This window comes from Olea europaea, chromosome 20 (assembly GCF_002742605.1).
Source record: "Olea europaea var. sylvestris chromosome 20, O_europaea_v1, whole genome shotgun sequence".
Classification (NCBI taxonomy): domain Eukaryota; kingdom Viridiplantae; phylum Streptophyta; class Magnoliopsida; order Lamiales; family Oleaceae; genus Olea; species Olea europaea.
In genome coordinates this window covers 2,047,556-2,069,583 of record NC_036256.1, presented here as the reverse complement: position 1 = coordinate 2,069,583, position 22,028 = coordinate 2,047,556, and the positions used below count along the sequence as shown (strand labels likewise).

Below are 22,028 nucleotides of genomic sequence, written 5' to 3'. Positions count from 1 at the left end.
AGAATACATTTTTCTTTCTCTTATTTTCGATCAACATTTTTTAATAAAATAATATTACATGCAAATTTAATTTTTTTTCTTATTTTTAACTATACATTCTTAATCAAAATCACTATTCAAAAATACATTTTTTTTCAAAAAATGATATCAAATGAACTCTTAATATTTTATTGCGGCCGATCGTCCACAGTCGACTATCAACGACTGCCCATGCTGACTCAATATCCTTGATTCGCCACTGCCTCTCCAATTGTGGTTGCAACGGTGACTTAAAGTTTCATTCCGCCACTGCAATGATCAGGTACGCCATAAATGAAACAATGATTTCCGATAGTTTTAAGTGTGATTGAGGGGGCTTTTTAGCAATGAATCTAATTAAAAAATTTAGAATACGAAGATCGATGAATCAAAGCAATTAATCAATTATGTGCTTGGACCTGGAATCAATTAAAGAAAACATCATCAATGAATAAAATTTGAAAAACAAAGAACAATGAACGAACTTTCAAAACCTTTGTATGGACTTGGAATTCTTCCATAAAAACACAAGGAACGAAAGATTAATAAACCAAAACCAAAAAAGTTGAATGCAACCTTTGTCATTACGGTGAAAGAAGAAAACGAAGTTCGAAAAAACACAAAGAATTACAGAGGCAGAAGACTCACAACTAAAAAAAAAAAGGGGTTTATGTTTGTTGTGGAAGAATAATTTATTTTATTAAACCGTATATTAAAATCCTAATTATATAATTTTACTTAAGGCTGTAAAAAAGAAAAATACTAAAAATTGTGGTGTATTTAATAAAATTTGTAGTAGCGATATATTTACATTTTTTTTAAATACTGGCTTCGATCCTGCATTTATTGAAGGCGCAAATAATTCAATGCATAATCTGAAGCCTATGAAATCTACTAAATAAATATTCAGAACTTGAATAATATAGAGTACATAATTAGGTTTGGCTAGAGCCGAATCGAGTGTGGGTTGATAGATAGGTGAAGTCCCAAATAAGTATGTCCCCAACAATAAAAATAAAAATAAAAATAAAAATAAAAAATATTGTTTTTATCGACTTAATCAGTTTTCTATCGTACTTTTATGGGTCGATAGTGTTAAATAAGGATTGAAACATAATTTTTGTAATTGAAACTGAACTATTTAAATTCGGGCACAACATAAAAACTTTATTAGAAAACTCGAGATGTATGATATTTTCTTTATGTTTTAAGAACATCTCCAATCAGTTCTCTATATTTTAAGGAGTGTATGCTTTAATGAAAAGAGAATCTAGAAAAATTATGAAAAATATACACGGACTTTTAATACAAGTCCGACACGACTGTATATTTAATTTTTCTTTCATTATGATTATGACTTGACATGTAACCTATGTTTGTGCTCCATTTTTATAAAAATTCATTTTCAATCACACGTTTTTTAATAAAATAATTTTACAAGTAAACTCAAAATTTTTCTTATTTGTTAACTATATATTCTCTAACAAAATACTATTTCAAACTATATTTTTTGCCGAAAAGGGGTTCAAACAAGGGCTTAGTCTATTTTTTTAACCTAGACTACTCATTTTTATTTTACGATTATCATCCTATTTTCCTTTGTAAACTAAGGAGGTGCATAGAGGTTCAATCCTATAGGTGTGCAGTTTATGTGATTGCATCCATCATGTCATTATAGGAGCACCATATATATATATATATATATATATATATATATATTATGAATTTAATTATTTTGTTAATTTAGAACAAAAGTTAATGGGAAAAAAGGCACAAATATTAAGGACAGAGTGTACGATTCTTCCCTTAATATGAACTTTTTCATGGTTATATAACCATCTCCCAAGATACAATAATCACTTTCCAAAATAGCAACATTTCAAAATCTTGAGAAACTGTGAATTAGACAGTATTTTGTACTCTCACTCATTAAAGATACGTGCTTTAAAAAAAGCAGAATGATAATTTTAGACAATAATGTCCTACTAATATATTAATGTGGTGTTAATTTGTAACACCCTCAGATATAAATATCTAGATCTGCAAGTACTATCACTTCGTCCTCTTTTTAAAATCATGAATGCGGAAAACGAATAAATTTTTTCTTTGACATAATAAAGACCAATGACTTATTATTTTCCAATAATTTGTGATCAACAAAATATAGAACAATTCGGATTTTAACTTTAGTTACAAAAACTAATGTAACTTTTAAATATGATAGTACTGAGTCCATGTTACCACAAGTAGTCACGTCACATCATTTTGCCTTCGTCATCTGAAATTGGGGAGGGATAACGTGAAATGAGCTAACGCTTAATAAGCAAATCTCGTACATATGATGTATGATTATGATACACACATGAATTATTTTAAGTAAAAGCATTTTTTAATATATATCCCATTTATTTCATTTCTTTAAAAATTTAACATTGACGCCATGAGCTCACTTGGTGTATCTCCTAACCAATCAGAATGCAATGGGCAATTATTATATAGAACCCGATCGAGTCCTATCGGTAGTACTGCAAAGCGGTTAACATTGACATTAACATCATCATTGATCAGGTGCATCGATCCCCATGCTCCATTTCTCACTCACACCTTTCATGGTATAAACATATGCCTCGTAATAAAAACATTTGGGATATATATATTTTTTAAAGCATTCATTGTGTCATGACATTTGAAAACATTTTATTCCTTGACACTTCATGTATGCATTGACGTGCATGAATTTGTCATGAGAAGCATTAATAACAAAAAATGAAAAAAAAAAACATTTATACATTTAACAATGCAACGTGCACATGAAGACAATGGGAAGATCTACTTACCTTGAATCCTATCAATTTAATTTTAGAATGGCAAATGGACATGTCCTTAGCCACCTATGAAGTCAACGTACAAAGGATCCTAGTTGATTACCATTAATATATTTGTTTATTACCCTTTATAGACATTTATAAAGAAAATATAATTATACAATTTAAATGTGCTCCAAGTATTGGTACTAAATACCTCAATTCTCTAACACGGTGAAGTGTGCCTCAATTAAATAATGTGCATTGGCATACAATTAACATACTGTAGCTTTTTTAAACCCTTTACATTTCTACTTATTCGTCCTTACATAAACAGTGTACTAAAACATAGCATCTACTGCATTTTCTCTTAAATTAATGATGCTATTTAAGTTGATAGTTAGCCACAAAGAATTTTCACTATGCAGAATAGTCCCTTGTGACATCATTTTTTTTTTTTTTTGAGAGATTACATAGATAACCCAAAACCATAAATATAAATTAGTTTCTTAAATAAAAATATCGACTAAGTAAGATAAAATTTCCAGCAACTGAAAGCGTGCATCTTTGATACATAAATATTATGCAAAAAAAAAATATACATACGAGGAAATTGGCTTGCCATCTGACTTCCACTACGCCGGGGACTAAATTACAAAAATGTGAAATTGGCTTATTAAAATTTCAGTATAAAGCCTGAGAAAAATGAAGAGAGCTATTTCAAGAAACTTGATTGGGGTCAATCTTGTAGAATTTAATTCCAATAGAATCACGATGAAAAGTAGGAAGAAACCTAGGAGTGCCAGAGCGGTTAAGTTACACCGGAAAAGGTAAAGGGAGTTGTCTCGCCATTGTAACAATAAACATAAACTAAATTATAGATTTATATCAATACAAGTATTAATCCTAGTACCTTGTCGATGCAAGATTCACAATTCTAGGACTAGAAGCAATTGATGAGTGGTTTGGCAGAGGTAGGTTTCTTGGCGTGATTGCAAGGAGGTAAGGAAATGGGTAGAATTCTTGATCCTAACCTAATTATATTTATTGAGATAAATTAACTTATATAGTTCTTATTTGATTCTATTAGTCGTTAATTTCCATTAGTAATTATTCTTTTAATATTTCCCAACTAATTACTTACACAAAGCGAGCGGAATAAAAGAAAGAAAATATTCCCATTCGATGTCTAAGTTGAATCCATAAGAAAAACTAGTCATAATCACATAAATATATTATATAATTAAATTCGAGTTTGATAAAATTATAATCATATCATAGTTAAAGTAATCGACACGTTGATCGTTAAGAGCGTTCAAGGTATGATCTACTACAAAAACATAGTTAGTCACGAAGAAAATAATTATATTAATTGAACAATAAATGTTATATTATGAAATTAATCTAGGTAGACATGATAATTATGAAAAATGAGTAACCCGTGTTACAGCATTAGTGAAAAATTCCGCAAACTAGAGAGACCTATTTATAATTGTTGAAAAAAATTGTGTCTTAGTTGCTAGAAAGGATTGAGCTACTAAATATATTTAGTATGATGATCATCTCCTCGTGGAGTAAAAAATGTTCAACCTTTGAACTCTTCTAATTGAGCAACGAGTCCCGCTTAAGTAATAGGTCAAAGCTCGTGAAATATCAACTTATTTAAAGCCAATTCCCAACCTACAGGGAGATTATAGAAGGAAAAATTGAACATGAGGAAATAAATAAAAATCAACAATCAAATAATTGACATAAAGGCAACTTGGGTTGACAATGGGGTGGGACAAGGCTGGAATAGAAAATATCCCCATTTTCGTCCTATTTATTTACTTATTATCTTCCTTTTTTTTTCTTTTTTCTTTTTTTATTAAGTAGATCAAAATTTTAAAATATAAAAGTAATAAAAAAACAAAAATTTGGATGGGAGCCATGTTCTCAGTTCCCTGTCCCATACCTGCCTCAATTCGCCGGCGGAATGAAACAGTGCATTTTCTCATCCCTAAATGTAATTGTATGTACACATACGTCATGAAAAGCGTAAGTAATGAAATAGTCTCGTATGATTTCAACTGATAATTTCTTAATAATTTCATGCCAGTCATATTATATTGCAAAGATTGATATATTATATCTACGGAAAAAAAAGGGACTTTCTTCTATATAATGGTATTGTACTTTGAAGCTGCATGAATAATAAAACGTATCATTTTATTTGCTTCGTTAGGCAACAATATTTATCATTCTCATTGCTTAACGATAGGGTCCCAGGAAACAAAACCAGTTCTACCGGATCATTTGAACTATCTTCCGTTGATAATCTCTGATCGACATATTCATCTTGTAATTCCATTTTTAAGTCTAGTTTTCGTCGGCAGATCCTCCTTTTTGATGTCCAAAGAGAGGAAGTTTTTGTTGGGGGATTATTGTCTCAAAAGTTTCAAACCGCAAGGACTAGTACTGCAAATTGAAGTTAATTTGGAATTATGTAAAGACTTGGTGCCACATTATTCTACCAAGTGGGAATTACGTTGCAGCCAGTTCTTAAAGATTACATTGCTAAAATCAGGTGTAAGATTTAATTAATCATAAATCAGGTGATAATCATATATTTTAATATCAATAATAATATAAAATTAATCAACAATTCAACCTCACCCCACCCCCAATTTCAAAGTTTAAATCTCTTCCTCCCTCCCTCCTTCCCTATTACTGGTCTGGCGACGTAGCATCGATGCAAACCTCGGTGCTTTACTGCAACTTGAGATACCGATGTAACTACAAGACACCACTGCGGTGATCGTTGAGGTGTCATGAAGCGACTTTTGCTTTGAGCTATGTCATCACTTAGCGGTATTGTCGCTGTGTTGAGGTAATAATGCCATTGCAATAAATCCAGTCCCTATGAAAATGGTCATGGGAGGACCAAGAGGCCAATGAAGTTGTATTGAAGTGGGACAGGTGTAGAACAAGTAAGCTCAATATAATATGAAATCCATGTGAGTAAGGGACCTTTGTTATCCTATCTGTAAAGAGGAGGTTCCAACTATATTAGATCCAACCAACAGAAATGTACAGTATGAAAATAATTAAAATACAAGAAAACTGAGATCTAATTAAAAATGCCCTAAGGCAGTATCCATTCAAAGATCTCTCGAAATATATGTGCGGTCTTCTTCAACAAGTTCACTGCGAGTGTAGATCACACACCAAGGCTTAGAAATTAGGATGTTTTTTGCACTCAGACCAGAATCACTCAAGATCATAGAAGATTCGATCTTCTTACTTCAGAATGGTTCACACAAGACCACATTACACTTCTCAGAAAGAATCACTCAAGATTACAAAATGAGATATGAGAAAGTGTTGAAAAATCAAACAAGAACTTTGATTTTTAGAGAGAAGAAGAAGATGAACCCAAACGGTCAGAGAGCAGATGAAGAGTCTAGAAAGCCAAAGAAAAGAAAAATCACCCGTCTCAAACCCTAGGACTCTCTTTTATATGAGTCACCAAATGGTCAGCCATCCAATGGACATGGGGTTGACACATGGTATCATCATGAGGGTCCATTAGAAGAAACATGATTTTGATAATTGAAAGTACGTTTTTAAGGGACCAGCTAACACCTTTAAAAAACAACAAATAAAAGTCAGCTGGTCAACTCACACCATTTCATCATTGTGACACAACCTTTCAATCTCCACCTTGGTACAATGATCCACACTCACTCAACAGTGTAGTTGCTCCCAGTTTTTAAACACCATTTGCACTCATATCAGATACTCAAATCAGCAAGCAGTGATGTTCAACATGTTCAAACAGTCCAAGAACTTTTTAAGGGGTAGCACCTTTGTACCTGCATCAGCAAGGTTAAAATTAGTAGAAATCTTTTCAAGTTTCACAACTCCTTGTGAAATAATATCCCTTATAAAGTGAAATCTAACATCAACATGTTTAGATCTATTATGTAAGACTGGATTTCTACTTAAATGAATGGCTGATTGACTATCAGAATAAAGAACTGCTTCTTTAACAAAGCCAAATTCATTTAATAATCCTTTCAACCATATTCCTTCTTTTATAGCATCTGTTGCAGCAATATATTCAGCCTCGGTAGATGACAATGCAACTATCTTTCGGAGATGGGATTTCCAGCTAATGCAAGAATTACATAAAGTATACATATAGGCTGAAGTGGACTTTCTATTGTCCCTATCACCAGCATAATCTAAATCAGTATATCCTCTCAATACAACACCTTCGGTTTGTTTTCTAAACTGAATACCTAAATTTGATGTACCTTTAATATATCTAAGAAGCCATTTCATGGCTTCCCAATGAGCTTCACCTGGATTTGACATATATCTACTTAAAACACTTTTAGAATATGCTAAATCAGGCCTAGAACAAACCATAAGGTACATGACAGACCCAACCGCATTAGAATATGGCACTCTTGCCATCCTTTCAAATTCTTCTTTAGATTTAGGACATTGTTCATTTGAGAGTTTAAAATGATTTGTTAAAGGCAAACTCACATTTTTGGAATCAAACATAGAAAATTTATTTAGCAATTTCAGCATATATGACTTTTGACTGAGACTTAGTGTGCCTTCTCTCCTATTTCTTTTAACTTCAATACCTAAAATCTTTCTCACAGGACCTAAGTCCTTCATTTCAAATTCTGATTTTAGTTTATTTTTTATATCTTTTATCTCTTTTATGTCATGACTTGCCAACAACATGTCATCTACATAAAGGAGTAGATAAAGGGAACTTTCTCCACCATTTCCTTTACAATATAGGCAGGTATCGAAGTTGCTTCTCTTAAAACCAAGTCCAAGTACAAAATTGTCAAATTTTTTATACCATTGCCTTCAAGCTTGTTTTAAGCCATATAGGAATTTTTTAAGAAGGCAAACTAAGTCAGATTTCTGATTTACCTCAAATCCTTTAGGTTGTTTCATATAGATGGTTTCATCTAGGTCACCATTTAAAAAAGTTGTTTTTACATCTAATTGATCTAGTTCCCAGTTAAACTGTGTGGCTAAGGCTAAAATAACCCTAACAGTAGTAAATTTTACAATCGGTGAGAAGATTTCATTGAAATCTACTCCTTCTTTTTAGGTAAAACCCTTAGCTACCAGTCTAGCTTAGTATCTTATATCATTTTCACTTTGTTCACCTCTTTTAATTTTGAAAATCCATTTACAGTCAACAACCCTTTTTCCTTCTGGTCTTTTTACCAAAAGCCAAGTTTTATTCTTTTTAAGTGATTGCATTTCATCTTGCATTGCTGCAAGCCATTCCTTAGAATCTTTACTAATTATGGCTTCCTCAAAGGACTCGGGCTCATTTTCAATCATACTTTGATAGGATAGCAAAGATATATCTTCATTAAACCTAGCAGGAGGCCTTATTTGTCTTCTTTGCCTATCTCTTGCTCGTTGATAATTGTCTAAAGGTTGACCAGATGCTGGTTCAACTTCAGATTCATCATTAGGAGTACCATCACCAGGTATCTCCTCATTTTCCTCAACAGATTGTGCAGCATTCTGATGATTTTCATCATCAGATTGCTCCACCTCAATTTCAACCTCTTTTTTTCCTCACATTCATTCTAACTTAAGGGTTCTATTTTGTTTTCAGATTTAAGGCAGGGCAGATCATCTTTATTAAATATCACATTTCTACTGATTATGATCTTATAGCCTTTGTTTTCCCTTACCCATAGCCTATACCCCTTCACCATAGCCCAAGAATACACATTTAAGGGCCCTAGGTTCTAATTTTCCTTCAGATTGGTGTGCAAAAGCTGCACAACCAAATACCCTCAAGTTACTGAAGTCAACTGGTTTTCCACTCCACATTTCTTCAAGGGTTTTAAAGTGTATAGCACTAGAAGGGCTTCTATTAATCAAATAACTAGCAGTTTTAACAGCTTCCTCCCAGAAAATCTTAGTCAGACCTGAACTCAAGAGCATACATCTCACTTTCTCAAGAATTGTCCTATTCATTCTTTCAGCCAAACCATTTTGTTGTGGGGTGTGTGCTACTGTACGATGTCTTAATACACCAGAAAGTTTGCACAACTCATCAAATTCAAAATTGCAGAATTCCAAACCATTATCAGTTCTTAAGGCCTTAATATTTTTGTCAGTTTGGTTTTCAATCAAAGTTTTCCAATTCTTGAACATACCAAAAGTATCAGATTTTGATTTTAAAAGAAAAGTCCAATTTTTTCTAGAAAAATCATCAATAATTGACAAGAAATAATTAAAACCAGTATGAGTTGTTATAGAAGCTGGTCCCCAAAGATCAGCATGCAAATATTCAAGTATAGACACAGATTTATGCATTCTAGGTAAGAAAGGTAATCTATTATGTTTTCTAAGAATGCAATAGTCACAAAAACTGAGTTTTTCTATGTTATCATTTCCAAAGGCACCCTGTTTATTCAAAATCTGTGGCCCTTTGTCACTAAGATGGTCCAGTCTTTTATGCCATATATGTGACTTATCATTTTAGACTGAGATTGCTGTTGATGTTGATTCAAAAATAATTTCAGTTTGTAAAATGTATAGGCCATGTCTCTTTGGGGCTTCAACAATTAATTGTGAACCCCTTAAGATTTTAATGTATCCCTTATTAATTAGTATGTCATACTTTAGGTCATCTAGAACCCCTAAGGAAATAAGATTTCTTTGTAAATCAGAAACATATCTTGTCTTTTCCAAGGCAAGAATATTATTTCCTTTTACTTTCAAGTTTATTGTTCCTATTCCTTTAACTTGACATGTCATGTGATTTCCCATTAAGACCTTACCGCCAGTTACATCTTCAAACTCAGTAAACCATTCTTTGTTTGGACACATATGGTAGGTGCAGCCAGAGTCAAGAATCCACTCTTGACAAGGTGAACTGCTTATAGCCACATAGACTTCATCAATTAAGGTTTCATTATTGTAGGCTAAGGCTGCACCACCATCATCTTTTGATTGGTTTTTAAAATCACTAATTCTTTTGGGACAGTTTTTGATAAAATGACCCTCATTAAGACAATAGAAACACTTCTTTCCTTTAGTCTTCATTTTCATTTTATCCTTAGAATTTACCTTTTTCTTGTGTCCAGGTTTTTTGATAAAGTTCACAGTCTTAGGGTTAGTCTTAGTTTTAGCCATCAAGTTTTCCCCATTGATAGATTCTTTCCTGTCAGACTTTAACTCTAACTCCTTATTTCTTAAAGCATTAATAATAATATCAGTGGTTAGAGTTTCCCTCCCATATTCAATTGTATTTTTAACATCTTTATACTTATCACTAATTGAATTTAACAAGACCACAGCCAACTGATCTTTTGAGAGTTTCTCATCACAGTCGGTTAGGTCACGGGATAGTCTATTAAATCTATCAATATTAGCCTCAAGATCAAGTGATGGTTCAAGTTTAAAGCCAAAGAACTATTTCAGAAGATACGCCTTATTTAGCATAGATTTGCTTAAGTATGTATCTTCCAACTTTTTCCACAACTCAGCAGCAGTCGTAGTCTCACCTATTTCTCTAAGTACATTGTCAGAAAGATGCAGGAATATAGAACTCCATGCAATTTCATCAAGTTCAGTTATCTTAGTTTCTTCCATATCATCTGGCCATGACTCATCAAGGGCTTTAGCGCATTATTGTTGAAGTAAAAGTGCTTGCATTTTCTGGCGCTAGAGACTGAAGTCTTCTTTACCATTGAAGATTTCCAATTCAACTTTAGTTGACATAATCAAAACACAATTTGATTTTTAATAGTGCAGGTAGATTACATGAATTTTGAACACTATTTACAACGTGCAGTGTCTCAAATGTCATACACAATAATCAACATAAAGTGTACAATCAGCAAGTTGTATAAAACAAGTTATTTAGCAGAAACAGTGAGCAGTTCATTCAATTATTAGGCAATTTACTCAAAAACAGCAACACAGCAAGTCACAGTAGTATAATTGCAGCATACTTTATACTAATCAATACAGGATACTTGCAAGAATAATAGGATTAGTGTTAAACCATCGACTTTTATTCAAGATAGCCCTCAGATTCCAGACAACTCACGGTTTCTGGACAAAGGAACTATCAAGAAGTCTCTGATTTATAAGTTTTACCACAGTTGCAAGGGTCACAGATTGTAGACAGGTAATTGTATACTGTAAATTGAAATAAATGGAACGAACTCACCAAGAACCCCTAATTAGGGTTTGAAGACATAAGCTAAATCTACTGCACGAGTCCAAAACTTTTCAGATCTACCAACACCGGCATCAGAAACCACCGTATACAAGCTTTGATACCACTGTAAAGAAGAGGTTCCAACTATATTAGATCCAATCAACAAAAAATGTACAGTATGAAAAGAATTAAAATACAAGAAAACTAAGATCTAATTAAAAATGCCCTAAGGCAGTATCCATTCAAAGATCTCTCGAAATATATGTGCGGTCTTCTTTAGCAAGTTCACTGCGAGTGTAGATCACACACCAAGGCTTAGAGATTAGGATGTTTTTCGCACTCAGACCAGAATCACTCAAGATCATAGAAGATTCGATCTTCTCACTTCAGAATGGTTCACACAAGACCACATTACACTTCTCAAAAAGAATCACTCAAGATTACAAAACGAGATATGAGAAAGTGTTGAAAAATCAAATAAGAACTTTGATTTTCAGAGAGAAGAAGAAGATGAACCCAAACGGCCAGAGAGCAGATGAAGAGTCTAGAAAGCCAAAGAAAAGAAAAATCACCCGTCTCAAACCCTAGGACTCTCTTTTATATGAGTCAACAAATGGTCAGCCATCCAATGGACATGGGGTTGACACATGGCATCATCATGAGCGTCTATTAGAAGAAACACGGCTTTGATAATTGAAAGTACGTTTTTAAAGGACCAGCTAACACCTTTAAAAAAAACAAATAAAAGTCAGCTGGTCAACTCACACCATTTCATCATTGTGTCACAACCTTTCACTATCATTCAGTCACAAAAGCCCATCGCTTGGTCGGCGTTGAATGTCAGTGACATGATGATTACAGTGATGGTGGTTGTGCGGTAGGTGTGAAGAAGGTAGGAGAGATGGGGAGGTTGGAAGACTTGGCTGAGGTGAAAAGGGAGCTGAAGAAGGGTGAAGTTTTGTCTATTCAGGCAGCCAAGGTCATCATTGTGTCGATGGAGAAGGACATGGATGATTTGTTGGTGGTTTTGTTGTGAGTGATTTGCTTATTCGATGCACTGTAGTGGTGGTTGTCGTGCTGGTTTAGGTTGCATTGCAGTTGAGGTTGTATAAAGAGGGCTTGTGACCATAAGTCACAGGTCATTGTCCATAGGTCACAGATCAAATAGTATAGGTTATAGGTCACACTTTACAAATCACATGTCATTTATATATGTCACATATCAAAATTATCCAATCATAGATCAAAGTGCATAGATTATAGGTCACAGTTCAAAGTGCATAGGTCACATGTCATATGTCACAAGTAACAGATTCTAGAGATTTGGTCACATGCAATTTGATCAGGTCGTAGGTCACAAATTCAAGAGATTTAATCACATGCCATTAATCGGATCACATGTCACATATAAAAATTTACATGTCAAAATGCACAAGTCACGTATTTAAGAGATTTAGCTTTAAATCATTTGCTCAGTTCATATGTCATAGATCCAATAGATTTGATCACCTACCATTGGATAAGATTACAACATGTCAAAGTGCATAGGTCACATGTCACAGATTGAAAAGAACTGATCACATACCATTGATTTCTTCAACCTCAGTTCTTCGAACTGGTCACAAATTTAATTAACCAAATTTCGATGATGAGAATTGGAGTTATTTGATCCGGTGAGTATTTTGTAAATTACAATAAGGGCTATTTTTCAATTATCGATTTTAAAAAATGGATTTAAATTAACCAGAGTTGCTCAGTCGTCGCTAAAGAAGATGATCGGTCGTCGACGATGCTCAGTCGAGTCAACTATGCTCATCCACTACTGAGCAACGATCAATTCGCCGTTGAAGAAGTTGCCTGGCAAAGTGGATGTCAACGGGTAGATGCCGAAGTGCACAATGGTGGATGTGGAGGTTGAGGGTGATTTTTTGGTGGAATGGGTGTGGGTAGTTTAATTTGATATGACAATATTATTATTTAAAATTAAAATATTGAGGTAATACCTGACTTTTGTGTTTTTAAACTTAATGTCTGAAAATTTGTGCTTACTTAATATTTGACTTATGATTTTTTTTTACTTCTACTAATTGAATTTAGAAGATAACAATTGTGCTGAAAACAATTCTCCTGGGGCCAGCCAAAATTGTATAAAATTTAGGACTCATGTGTGGTCAATATTTTTTTATATATTCGCGTTTTTTTCTTTTTTGTTTTGCTACATGATTAGAGAGTTTTGTGAAGAAAAAAACTGCAAACTTAACGTCAGGATTTTTCTTGTTCTCTTTGCAGGTTATTCAAAAGTACAAATTGGCGAGTGTGATAAAACTTATAGCATTATTTTTCCTATAATACTTGGAGGTTGGATGAGTAAAATTTCACATGACTGTAACCATTTTTGTATACCGTGAGCAAATAACTCAAAATTTATTTGAATTCTCAACAAGTTTTATCAGAGCTTCGGGTGGTTGGTGTGTTGCAGTGAAGATAAAAATCTGGCAAGTGTGATATATGACTTGCAGAAATTTGATAGGAGGATCAATTTTGGCTTGTGACAAGTACAAGTCAAGGATATATTGATGAAGGTTGGATTGCATAAGGCTTTGAAAGTGAACCAACTCTAGTTTCGAAAAAGATAAAAAATTGTTACGATTGTCAAGGATTGTAAATATTTGGATTTGAAAGCTACAAGCGCGATATGTCTATGTTCACGATTTTTTATTTTTTATTTTTTATTTTTTGCAAATATTCATTGAATATCTATTGTCAAAGGGCTTTGAGAAAGACTTGAAAATATATATGACAAAATGTTTTCCACATTTGTTGTGTCTAAAGGAATATTTTCATTCTTTACGAATGGAGACATGTCCAAAAATCTAAAACCATTAGAGTGTTCTCAATGGGATCGTTTTTGGATTGAAAGTTATTGGAGTTAGAATTGATGATAAAGATAAAATGATTTCTTTCATCTTCAATGAGAACGTCAAATATATTTTGATATACGGGAAGGAAATTGTGAATTTTACAGAATCTACAAGTAAATTGATTATTGAAGAAAGAATGTTGAGCGAAAGTAATATTATATGTGAAAACTTGTTACTTGTTGCTGAAAATAATATTATGATTTTACGGCGTTGCAATTTGATGCTACAACGTAATAGCTTATAAATATTCTATAATTTATTAATAAGCTTCTATTCATGCACACATTGTAATTTACTCCCTTCGTCATATAAAATCAGACTTGTTTATATTTTAACACAGATTAAGAAAATGTAATTAATACATTTTTTTTAATATATCCATATATTAATTAACGGTTTAAATAAGTTTAGTTTATATTTATTGAAAACAAGGTACATTAAATAAAGGCTTATTAGAAAATTAAAAAATGTCTGCACTTTTAAAAAGGAAAGTAGCTTAGACGAAAAAGGAAATCAAACCTATCTTTATGGGCAGAAAGAGTACTAGTTTATGATTTGTAGTTGAAATGATTTGAATATGTTGAATTTATAATTAATTTTCTGCCGCAACTACTTGACTTCAAATACATTATAGTACAGAGTTCAAGGCTTAACTTGAATGGTTAGAGCAAAACCTTCGTAGGTTGTTGACTTGTATTTGAGTCTCCTTTGAAGGCAAGATGAAATTTCAAAAATATAAAAAAATAAAAATAAGTATATAAAAAATGATAAGTTCTATATTGCAACAAAATTTCTTTCGAGAAAGTTTAATTTAAACAAATGTTGCAAAAATGTTACTTACCGAGAACTTGAGTTTGTCTCATTTCTTCTAATGTTTGACATGATAGTATTACGTTGTAACTATTTCCAAGTGTAAACTACCTTGTTACGACAAAATTGCATACTTGTATTTTAACGTCAAACTAAATATTTCCTTATATTATCGATACTGCATAGGAAGATTCATGGAGCTCCAACTCGAACAAGCCCAAAAAGGGCCATGGCATGAGGGCAATTGATAAGTGTGTTTTCGAATATTTATTTAATACCTAAATGAGCTTAAATATTGATAGAAGAAGCGAATTTCTACACATAATTATATAATTATTGTTTTTGTACTAAGAATCACCTAAAGGAAATAGAAAAAAAAAAAACAAAATGACGGGAAAATGATTAAAAGAGAACAAAATTATGAATTTGGGGACCAAAGTGATTTGTTCAAAAGTTTAAGGACGTTGGATGCAATTTATGAAGGGTGTGATTAATATGGAAGTCAAAATCTGAGGAACAAATTGTACAAGATCAAAGTTTAGAGACCTAGTACGCAATTATCTTGGAGACTTAGCTGCAAAATGAATCTAATTGATTTTATTATTATTATTATTATTTTAGGCAGAAAGATGGCGCTTAGACACCCTTCTTCTTTCTCTCTCTTTTTTATTTTTATTTTTTTTATTTTTTTTGTGTGGCAGAAAGATGGCTCTTAGACACCACATTTACAGCACTTAGGTGCCACATTTAAGTAAAGCGGGAAGGGACCATTTTGCCTTTTTTCCTTAACCTGATGACATTTTTGCAAATTTAGGATATCGTTAAGGATTTAAAAACTTGGAAGACACAGGCAACATCTATATCTTCTTCCTTTCTTCTTTATCTTTTCCTTTTCCTTTTCCTTTTCTTTTTTTATTTTTCCTCTTCATTTTCATTCCTTTTCTTTTTCTTTCCATAATTTCTTGACATTTTGGGGGGACAAAATCAAGAGCATAAGAAGAATCAACCAAAGGCGGTAGAAAGATTTTGGGAAAATCAAGTTCATGCCACTAAATCTTCAAAAATCCAACAAAAAAGATATTGTTCTTCATTATCATCTTCTATTTGTAATGTATTGTATGGAATATTATCATTTTTATCATTTGTATAAAATGAGCTAATTATTTGTGTTGAGATTTATGGTTGGTCGATAGCCACTCAAGTGGTCGATTGACCATGACTTGTATCTTACAATTTGGGCATAAAGTCCCATATTTTGATCTCATGGAATAACTGAATAGCGGTTATGCATCCCTTCACCAGGATTCTCGAAATGATGGAGCACGCTTCTCCAATCTCTTAAGAGCTAGAAACAAGTGGCCACCACCCGGCTACCTATAAATACACCCTAAAAGGTATTGGGCAGGACTAATGAACACTTACGAAATCTTTATTAACGGAAACTTTTGTTACTTTCCAAGAGTTATGCTACATATACAAAGTTGGTTGACAAAATAATATCTACACCAGTCATTTCAAAAATAGATTTTTAAATAATTCGAAATCAATGATCTGAATTTTGCCAACACTTATTTGTCAATCAAATTTGTAAATATACTTTGTACAAATACCATAGTACACTTTGCAATATTACTTTCCCCCTCCATATTCTTAGTCCCACCCCAGAGGTCAAACGGTGGTTAAAGCCTCAATTTCTTTCTTGTAGGTAATCAGGTTGTAAAGAAAGTCTTGCACCACCTTGTTCCATAACAAGTTGGAGAGCAGCGTCGCCCCCAGGGCACATCTCCAAGTGGTAAAAGGAGAGGGTGGAGAAATCCAGCTTTGCTTGAGGCTGCTGCGTCAAGGGTTCGAATCCTGAAATATGGATTTGGCTCTTGGGTAAGTGCAAGTGTACAAGCAGCCTTCCACCCTATACCCTTGGAGGCATAACCTGCGATTTACCTCCCTCACGATGCTCCAGGACAGGGGTGGTGGGGGACCCTTAAGGTTGGGGTTTAACCTTTAGAGTTGGAGAGCAGCGTCAGATTAACTTCAATTTTTATTTTCCATTAATTTTCAAAAATGAGGTTTTTAAGAATCTATAATTTATTTTATTTCCTTTCGAAAGATTTTTCAAATAAATTATTTGCAACTTTCTATTTAAGAATTTGTCACGTACATTGCAATATTTTGTTTTGTTTTGTCTTCTGTGATAAAATATATCCAAGATTATTGAAATGCTAGATTTTGATATATCATTTCAAGTATTTCTCGAATGGAAGACGTTGAGATTCTAATTATGTACTCAACATGGACTGCAATAATTGAATTTTGACAACCTTTTAGTGGTTTAAAGAAATTATTTTAGCAAATTTCTAGGTTTGACTAAGATTTAAGAAGTATGAGTTATCTGTAATAAGATTTTGACTGCTGGTAAGTTAATTAGCTATCAGAATTAAGATCCAGGGGCGTTACATATTGGGTAAGAAGCAAGAAGAAGAAAGAAGATTAATCAAGTTCGTTCAGAGATATTCGAGATTTCAAACAAATATTGTCTTCTAATTTTCTTCACTTATTATAATACCGTGTGATGTAGCTCATGTTTGGACATGCTTAAATTGTTTACTTATAAGTAATTAATAGTGAAGATAAAAAAAAATATTTTTATCTAATAAGTTAATTATTTAGATAATAAAATAATATACTATTTTTAAAATAAGTAACTTCTTTTTAACTTAAAATATGAAAAAAATAAATAAAAAAGCTAAACATGTTAAGAAAAAGAAAAGCTTTTACTTTTCTTTAACCATAGCCAAAAGTGCACACATTCTCATTCCAATGCATTGTAACTCAATTGAATAATTCTAGCGGTATGAGCCACTGTTTCACATGGCTTGTACAGGTTAGACACGTGTTGTGGTGGGTGATTATTTAAAAAAAAAAAAAAAAATCATCCACCCCTTGCATGTGTAAGTGGCATATACAGTCAACTCGATTTAACTCAATTATGCTTGGCTGAGTATTCTAACTAGGATGATGAAGGGACCTTGTTTTTGTAACTTTAATCTTTAAATTCTTATTTTTTAGATTAAGTTTGTTTGATCTAAATGGTTGCTATTTACTTGATGCTTTCAAATACTTGATCACTATCCGAATTAACCTTTTCCAAGAGGTCAAAAAAAAGTTTGAGCACATGTAGCAATCATCCTAAAGTTTGATATGCGATAGAGATATATCGATATGTTTTGCATGATTTTGATTTAAACATTCTACTTTTCATCCGTTTTTTATGTAAGCATATATTTCACAGAGATATTGTATTGTTGATTATCATATGTGATAATTGATTTAATTAAAATCGAGAGAGATTAGAGATGGCAAAAAAATCCATTCAACTCGATATCCGGGAAGCCTCATCCCAAATGAGGCAGGGATTACCCTCCTAACCAAGTAAAGGGGTTGGGTACTGGCAAGGGTCATCACCCCGAAGGGGGTATGGAGCAAATATGGAAAACATAGTCCTCGCGCCCGTTTAAAGTTAATTTTAAATTTAAGTTTTTATCAAAAAAAAAAAAAAAAGATTTATCATCATTTTAAAGAGAACATAAGTCATTTTTAACAAATTGGTAAAAAAGTAATAATATTTACTAACTAAGGGCATAAAAAAATAAAATAAATAAGAAGAAAAAATAAATGGGGTTGGAAACCTATCCCGCTTTAATCAGGTTATGGATATGGGGTAATATAACAAAAAATACTCAAAGAAACATGGGAATGGCCGACCCGTCCCATACACGCCCCATTGCTATCCCTAAGATAGATTATTAAATTAATTAGAAATATTGATCCTCAATTTTATTCAAATATTATCAATTACAAGAATTTAAGATAAAGTGAAAAATATAGGTGGATTCGAAATCCTAATGCCTTTATCTTCATCTGTCTTTTTTATTTTTATTCCCCCCCCCCCCCCCCCCCAAAAAACAAAAAAAAAAAATTCTTTTCGAAAAGTATAATCAACTCACTACTTTGTACTTATCTACGAAATCATGCACTTGAGGGATTCAAGAGAACATTAACCCACTCTAGATTATTTTCTAAACCGGTTAATCTTGTCAATTTTGTGAGACTTATTTCTAAATGCTACATCTCCAATAACTAAAGTTTATAATATTTAAAATCTATGATAATCACTTGCCGCTAATTAATTTTAACAAATTTTGGAAATGAATGTTTATTCCTAGTCATGCGCTTGGATAGTGATACTATCCAGGTACCATATATAATCCATATATCCTTCACAAACAACAAAGTTCCACGAAAATTTCACAATCATAGAAAAAGGGAAAATTGCAACAGCTCTAACTTTTTCATTTTTTGCAAACTTTACTCTAACCTTCATTTTGTACCAGTGGAGATTTATAACATTTCATAAATATGCACTTGAAATCTATTTGGACAAAAATTGTTTAAAATACCGTCAATTGACCAAAAAAATTAAGGAATCAACATCTATTAAAACCGTCCAAAATACCATCCAAAAATGTATCAGTATCCAATAAAATTGTTACGGTAGCAGATAGTTCAAAAAAATTTCTCGATCAATTGACTATGTTTTGAACTGTTTCCATCCTGGTGGATCTCATATGCATATTAATAAAAGGTTAGAGACTTTTGTTGGCACAAAATGAAGAGTAAGGTAAAATCTGCAAAAAAAAAAAATAATAATAAAATAAAATAAAATTAGGGACAACTGCTGCAATTTTCCCTAGAAAAAATCCAATTTTATTTCTGAGCTTGTTTATGTACCAATAATCAGTGACCACGTCTAAATTTATGGCAACGAGAGCATTATAATTCCATGAATTTTTTAGATTAAAAAAATGTGATCTTTGATAACTACAAATAGATAGTTTCTCCCCCATCTTCTGTGGAGTTATTGCTTTTATTGCACAGATGACAATTGACATTAATATTTCTTCATTCTCTTCCTTGTCCGTGTCCGGCATGTCCTATGACATGAACCATGGTTTCCCACAAATATTATTTGAGATTCGAGGGTTCTGAAACTTTGAGAATTTCCCATATTTACTAAGAAATTCTTGAGGTTGCAAACTCCTGTACAAATCTTTCGAAAATTTTTAAAGATCTTAAAATGCTTCCATAAAAACCACAATAGATTCACAGTTTTTTTCAGCAATTCTTCGTCTAAAATTTCTCCATTTGAAGCATTTGATTAACAGTTGAATTCATCTTCTAAATATTTTAAAATATATTCACTCTTTTATCTCCAATTTTCCAAATTTTGCCATTAAAGTTTGTGAATGATATTCTTGATTCTTTCACCTGGTCTTCTACCTTTGCCGTTCTTTCCTTGACATTTCAAGGCAAAAGATGAACCGCGTTATTTTGCATTACTATTTACCACTTTGTTGGATCGAAGCGAATGTGAACTCTGCTGCAATGTTCAGAATTGAGGATTGGATAATGAATTAACATCTTTGTAATGAAGTAAGCCAAGAGTATTGACTTGCACATACTGAATTTATATTCTGCATAAAGAACTAATCATAATCTTCTATCTGGTGCTATTGCACTTGAAGGCTGAAGCTGCAGCTTGAATCATTAGATATAGAGTTTTTCTTTCCTTCACTAGGCAACAATTACTACATTTCAAAACATGAATATATATATATATTTGAACTACCAGAGTGAAATATAATGTCAAAATAAACCTGCAGGAAGTATATTAATATTTCCAACTATGATTTTGTTGGTTCTTCGTAAGGTTCAGGCCCTAACCGAAGTTCAAGGTCCACTTCATCAGTCTGTGATATTCCATGCCCATGGCAAAACTTCATAACTTCACCATGCCTCTCTTTCTCACCGCTTAAAGACGGAGTCTCAGCAAATAAAGACAGTTTCAGCAGATTATTAAAACCATCTTTTCCAGGAGGAATAATAATATGATCAACTTCTAGTGAACAGCTTCTCTGATCATCATCTTCTCGAATATTAGGAAAAGTAGAAGCTAATTTCGACGAGTTTTCTTGAGGACTATCATCATCAACAGTAGGATCCTTGCTCTTGATGTTCAAAGAAAGGAGATTTTGATCACTTGTGAATTCTTTGAGCTTTGCTCTATCTTTTCTATGAATATTCATATGGCCTCCTAAAGCTTGTGCATTAGAGAACCCTTTTTTACAGAAAGTGCATCTGTAGGACTTGACAACATGGCCCTGCAGGCCTAATTGCTCATCATCAACCCATATTATTTGGCTGGAGTTTTGAAGACTAGTGGAGGGATTAATCTCCATTTCCAGGCGTGGCTGGAGAAGGAAATAGGAAGAATTCATCCAACTCTCAAGGACAAATATTAGAGAGGTCAAATGGTCGGCCGAACAGCTTATATATTATAGATAGGCGTGCCTAGTAGTTCCATTCAATATAGCATGCCGATTAGTCGCATAAAGACAATTAAGCTATATATTAATCCACTGCTAATCTTTTGCCTAGAGTGAACAGGATATGATTGCTACTCAAACAGGGAAATTTGACCGAAAATGGTGACAGACAACACTGGGCATTTATTCACTGGAAGATGGATTTTTTTTTAGAAAAAAAAAAAAAGGCTAATCATAGTTCTCCATGTCAAATCTGTTAATATTTCTTGTCAAATTTCCATATTTGAGTAGCTTAATTCGATAACCAATGTCCACGCCAGAGGTCTAGCCTTATTGTTTTGGCTAGTAAAAAAAAAAAAGTTTGATCCATTGAGATGACAACTCCACATCAGCAGGTAGGCAAGATAACTTCTATTCACCAAGGATAAGAGATCAACTCTATATAAATTCATATACTAATCCGGCTTCCCATTATATTATTGAGACGTCAAAATAGAAACATTTGGTAGTTTCAAAAGTCAGATTAGTTTATAAGGGAAATTGCTTTTGCACAAATATGTAATTCAATGTAAAATTAGATAAAAGGGTTTGTTTGACAGGACTTCTGCATTTTTTTTTTTTTTTTTTGAAGAATTTTCTAAGAAATCTACTTTAGGTCATCTCATCAAAAAGATCCATCAATTAAACAAAATACTTTTAGAAAATTATTCAAACACGTTCAAAAGTAGATCTTTAGTATTAAAAGCAATTTTTGATTTTCAAAAATGTTGAAAATGGACGAGTCGTCCATATGAGTTGATCCGACCCAAGAAAAATAAAATGGATTAAAGGGACAAGTTATTCTTTAAAATCGTGAATAACTTCCCACCACCTAATTAAC

The 22,028-nt window shown here is 32.7% G+C and overlaps 1 protein-coding gene across 1 annotated transcript; it reads right to left on the bottom strand.

The window, feature by feature from the left end:
- Positions 1-20,341: 20,341 nt before the first annotated feature.
- On the bottom strand, positions 20,342-21,134 carry LOC111369195 (transcriptional regulator TAC1-like). Its single transcript, XM_022990668.1, has one exon. It carries the CDS (start codon positions 21,098-21,100, stop codon positions 20,507-20,509), a length of 594 nt encoding a protein of 197 aa, XP_022846436.1. The 5' UTR covers positions 21,101-21,134; the 3' UTR covers positions 20,342-20,506.
- Positions 21,135-22,028: the final 894 nt, after the last annotated feature.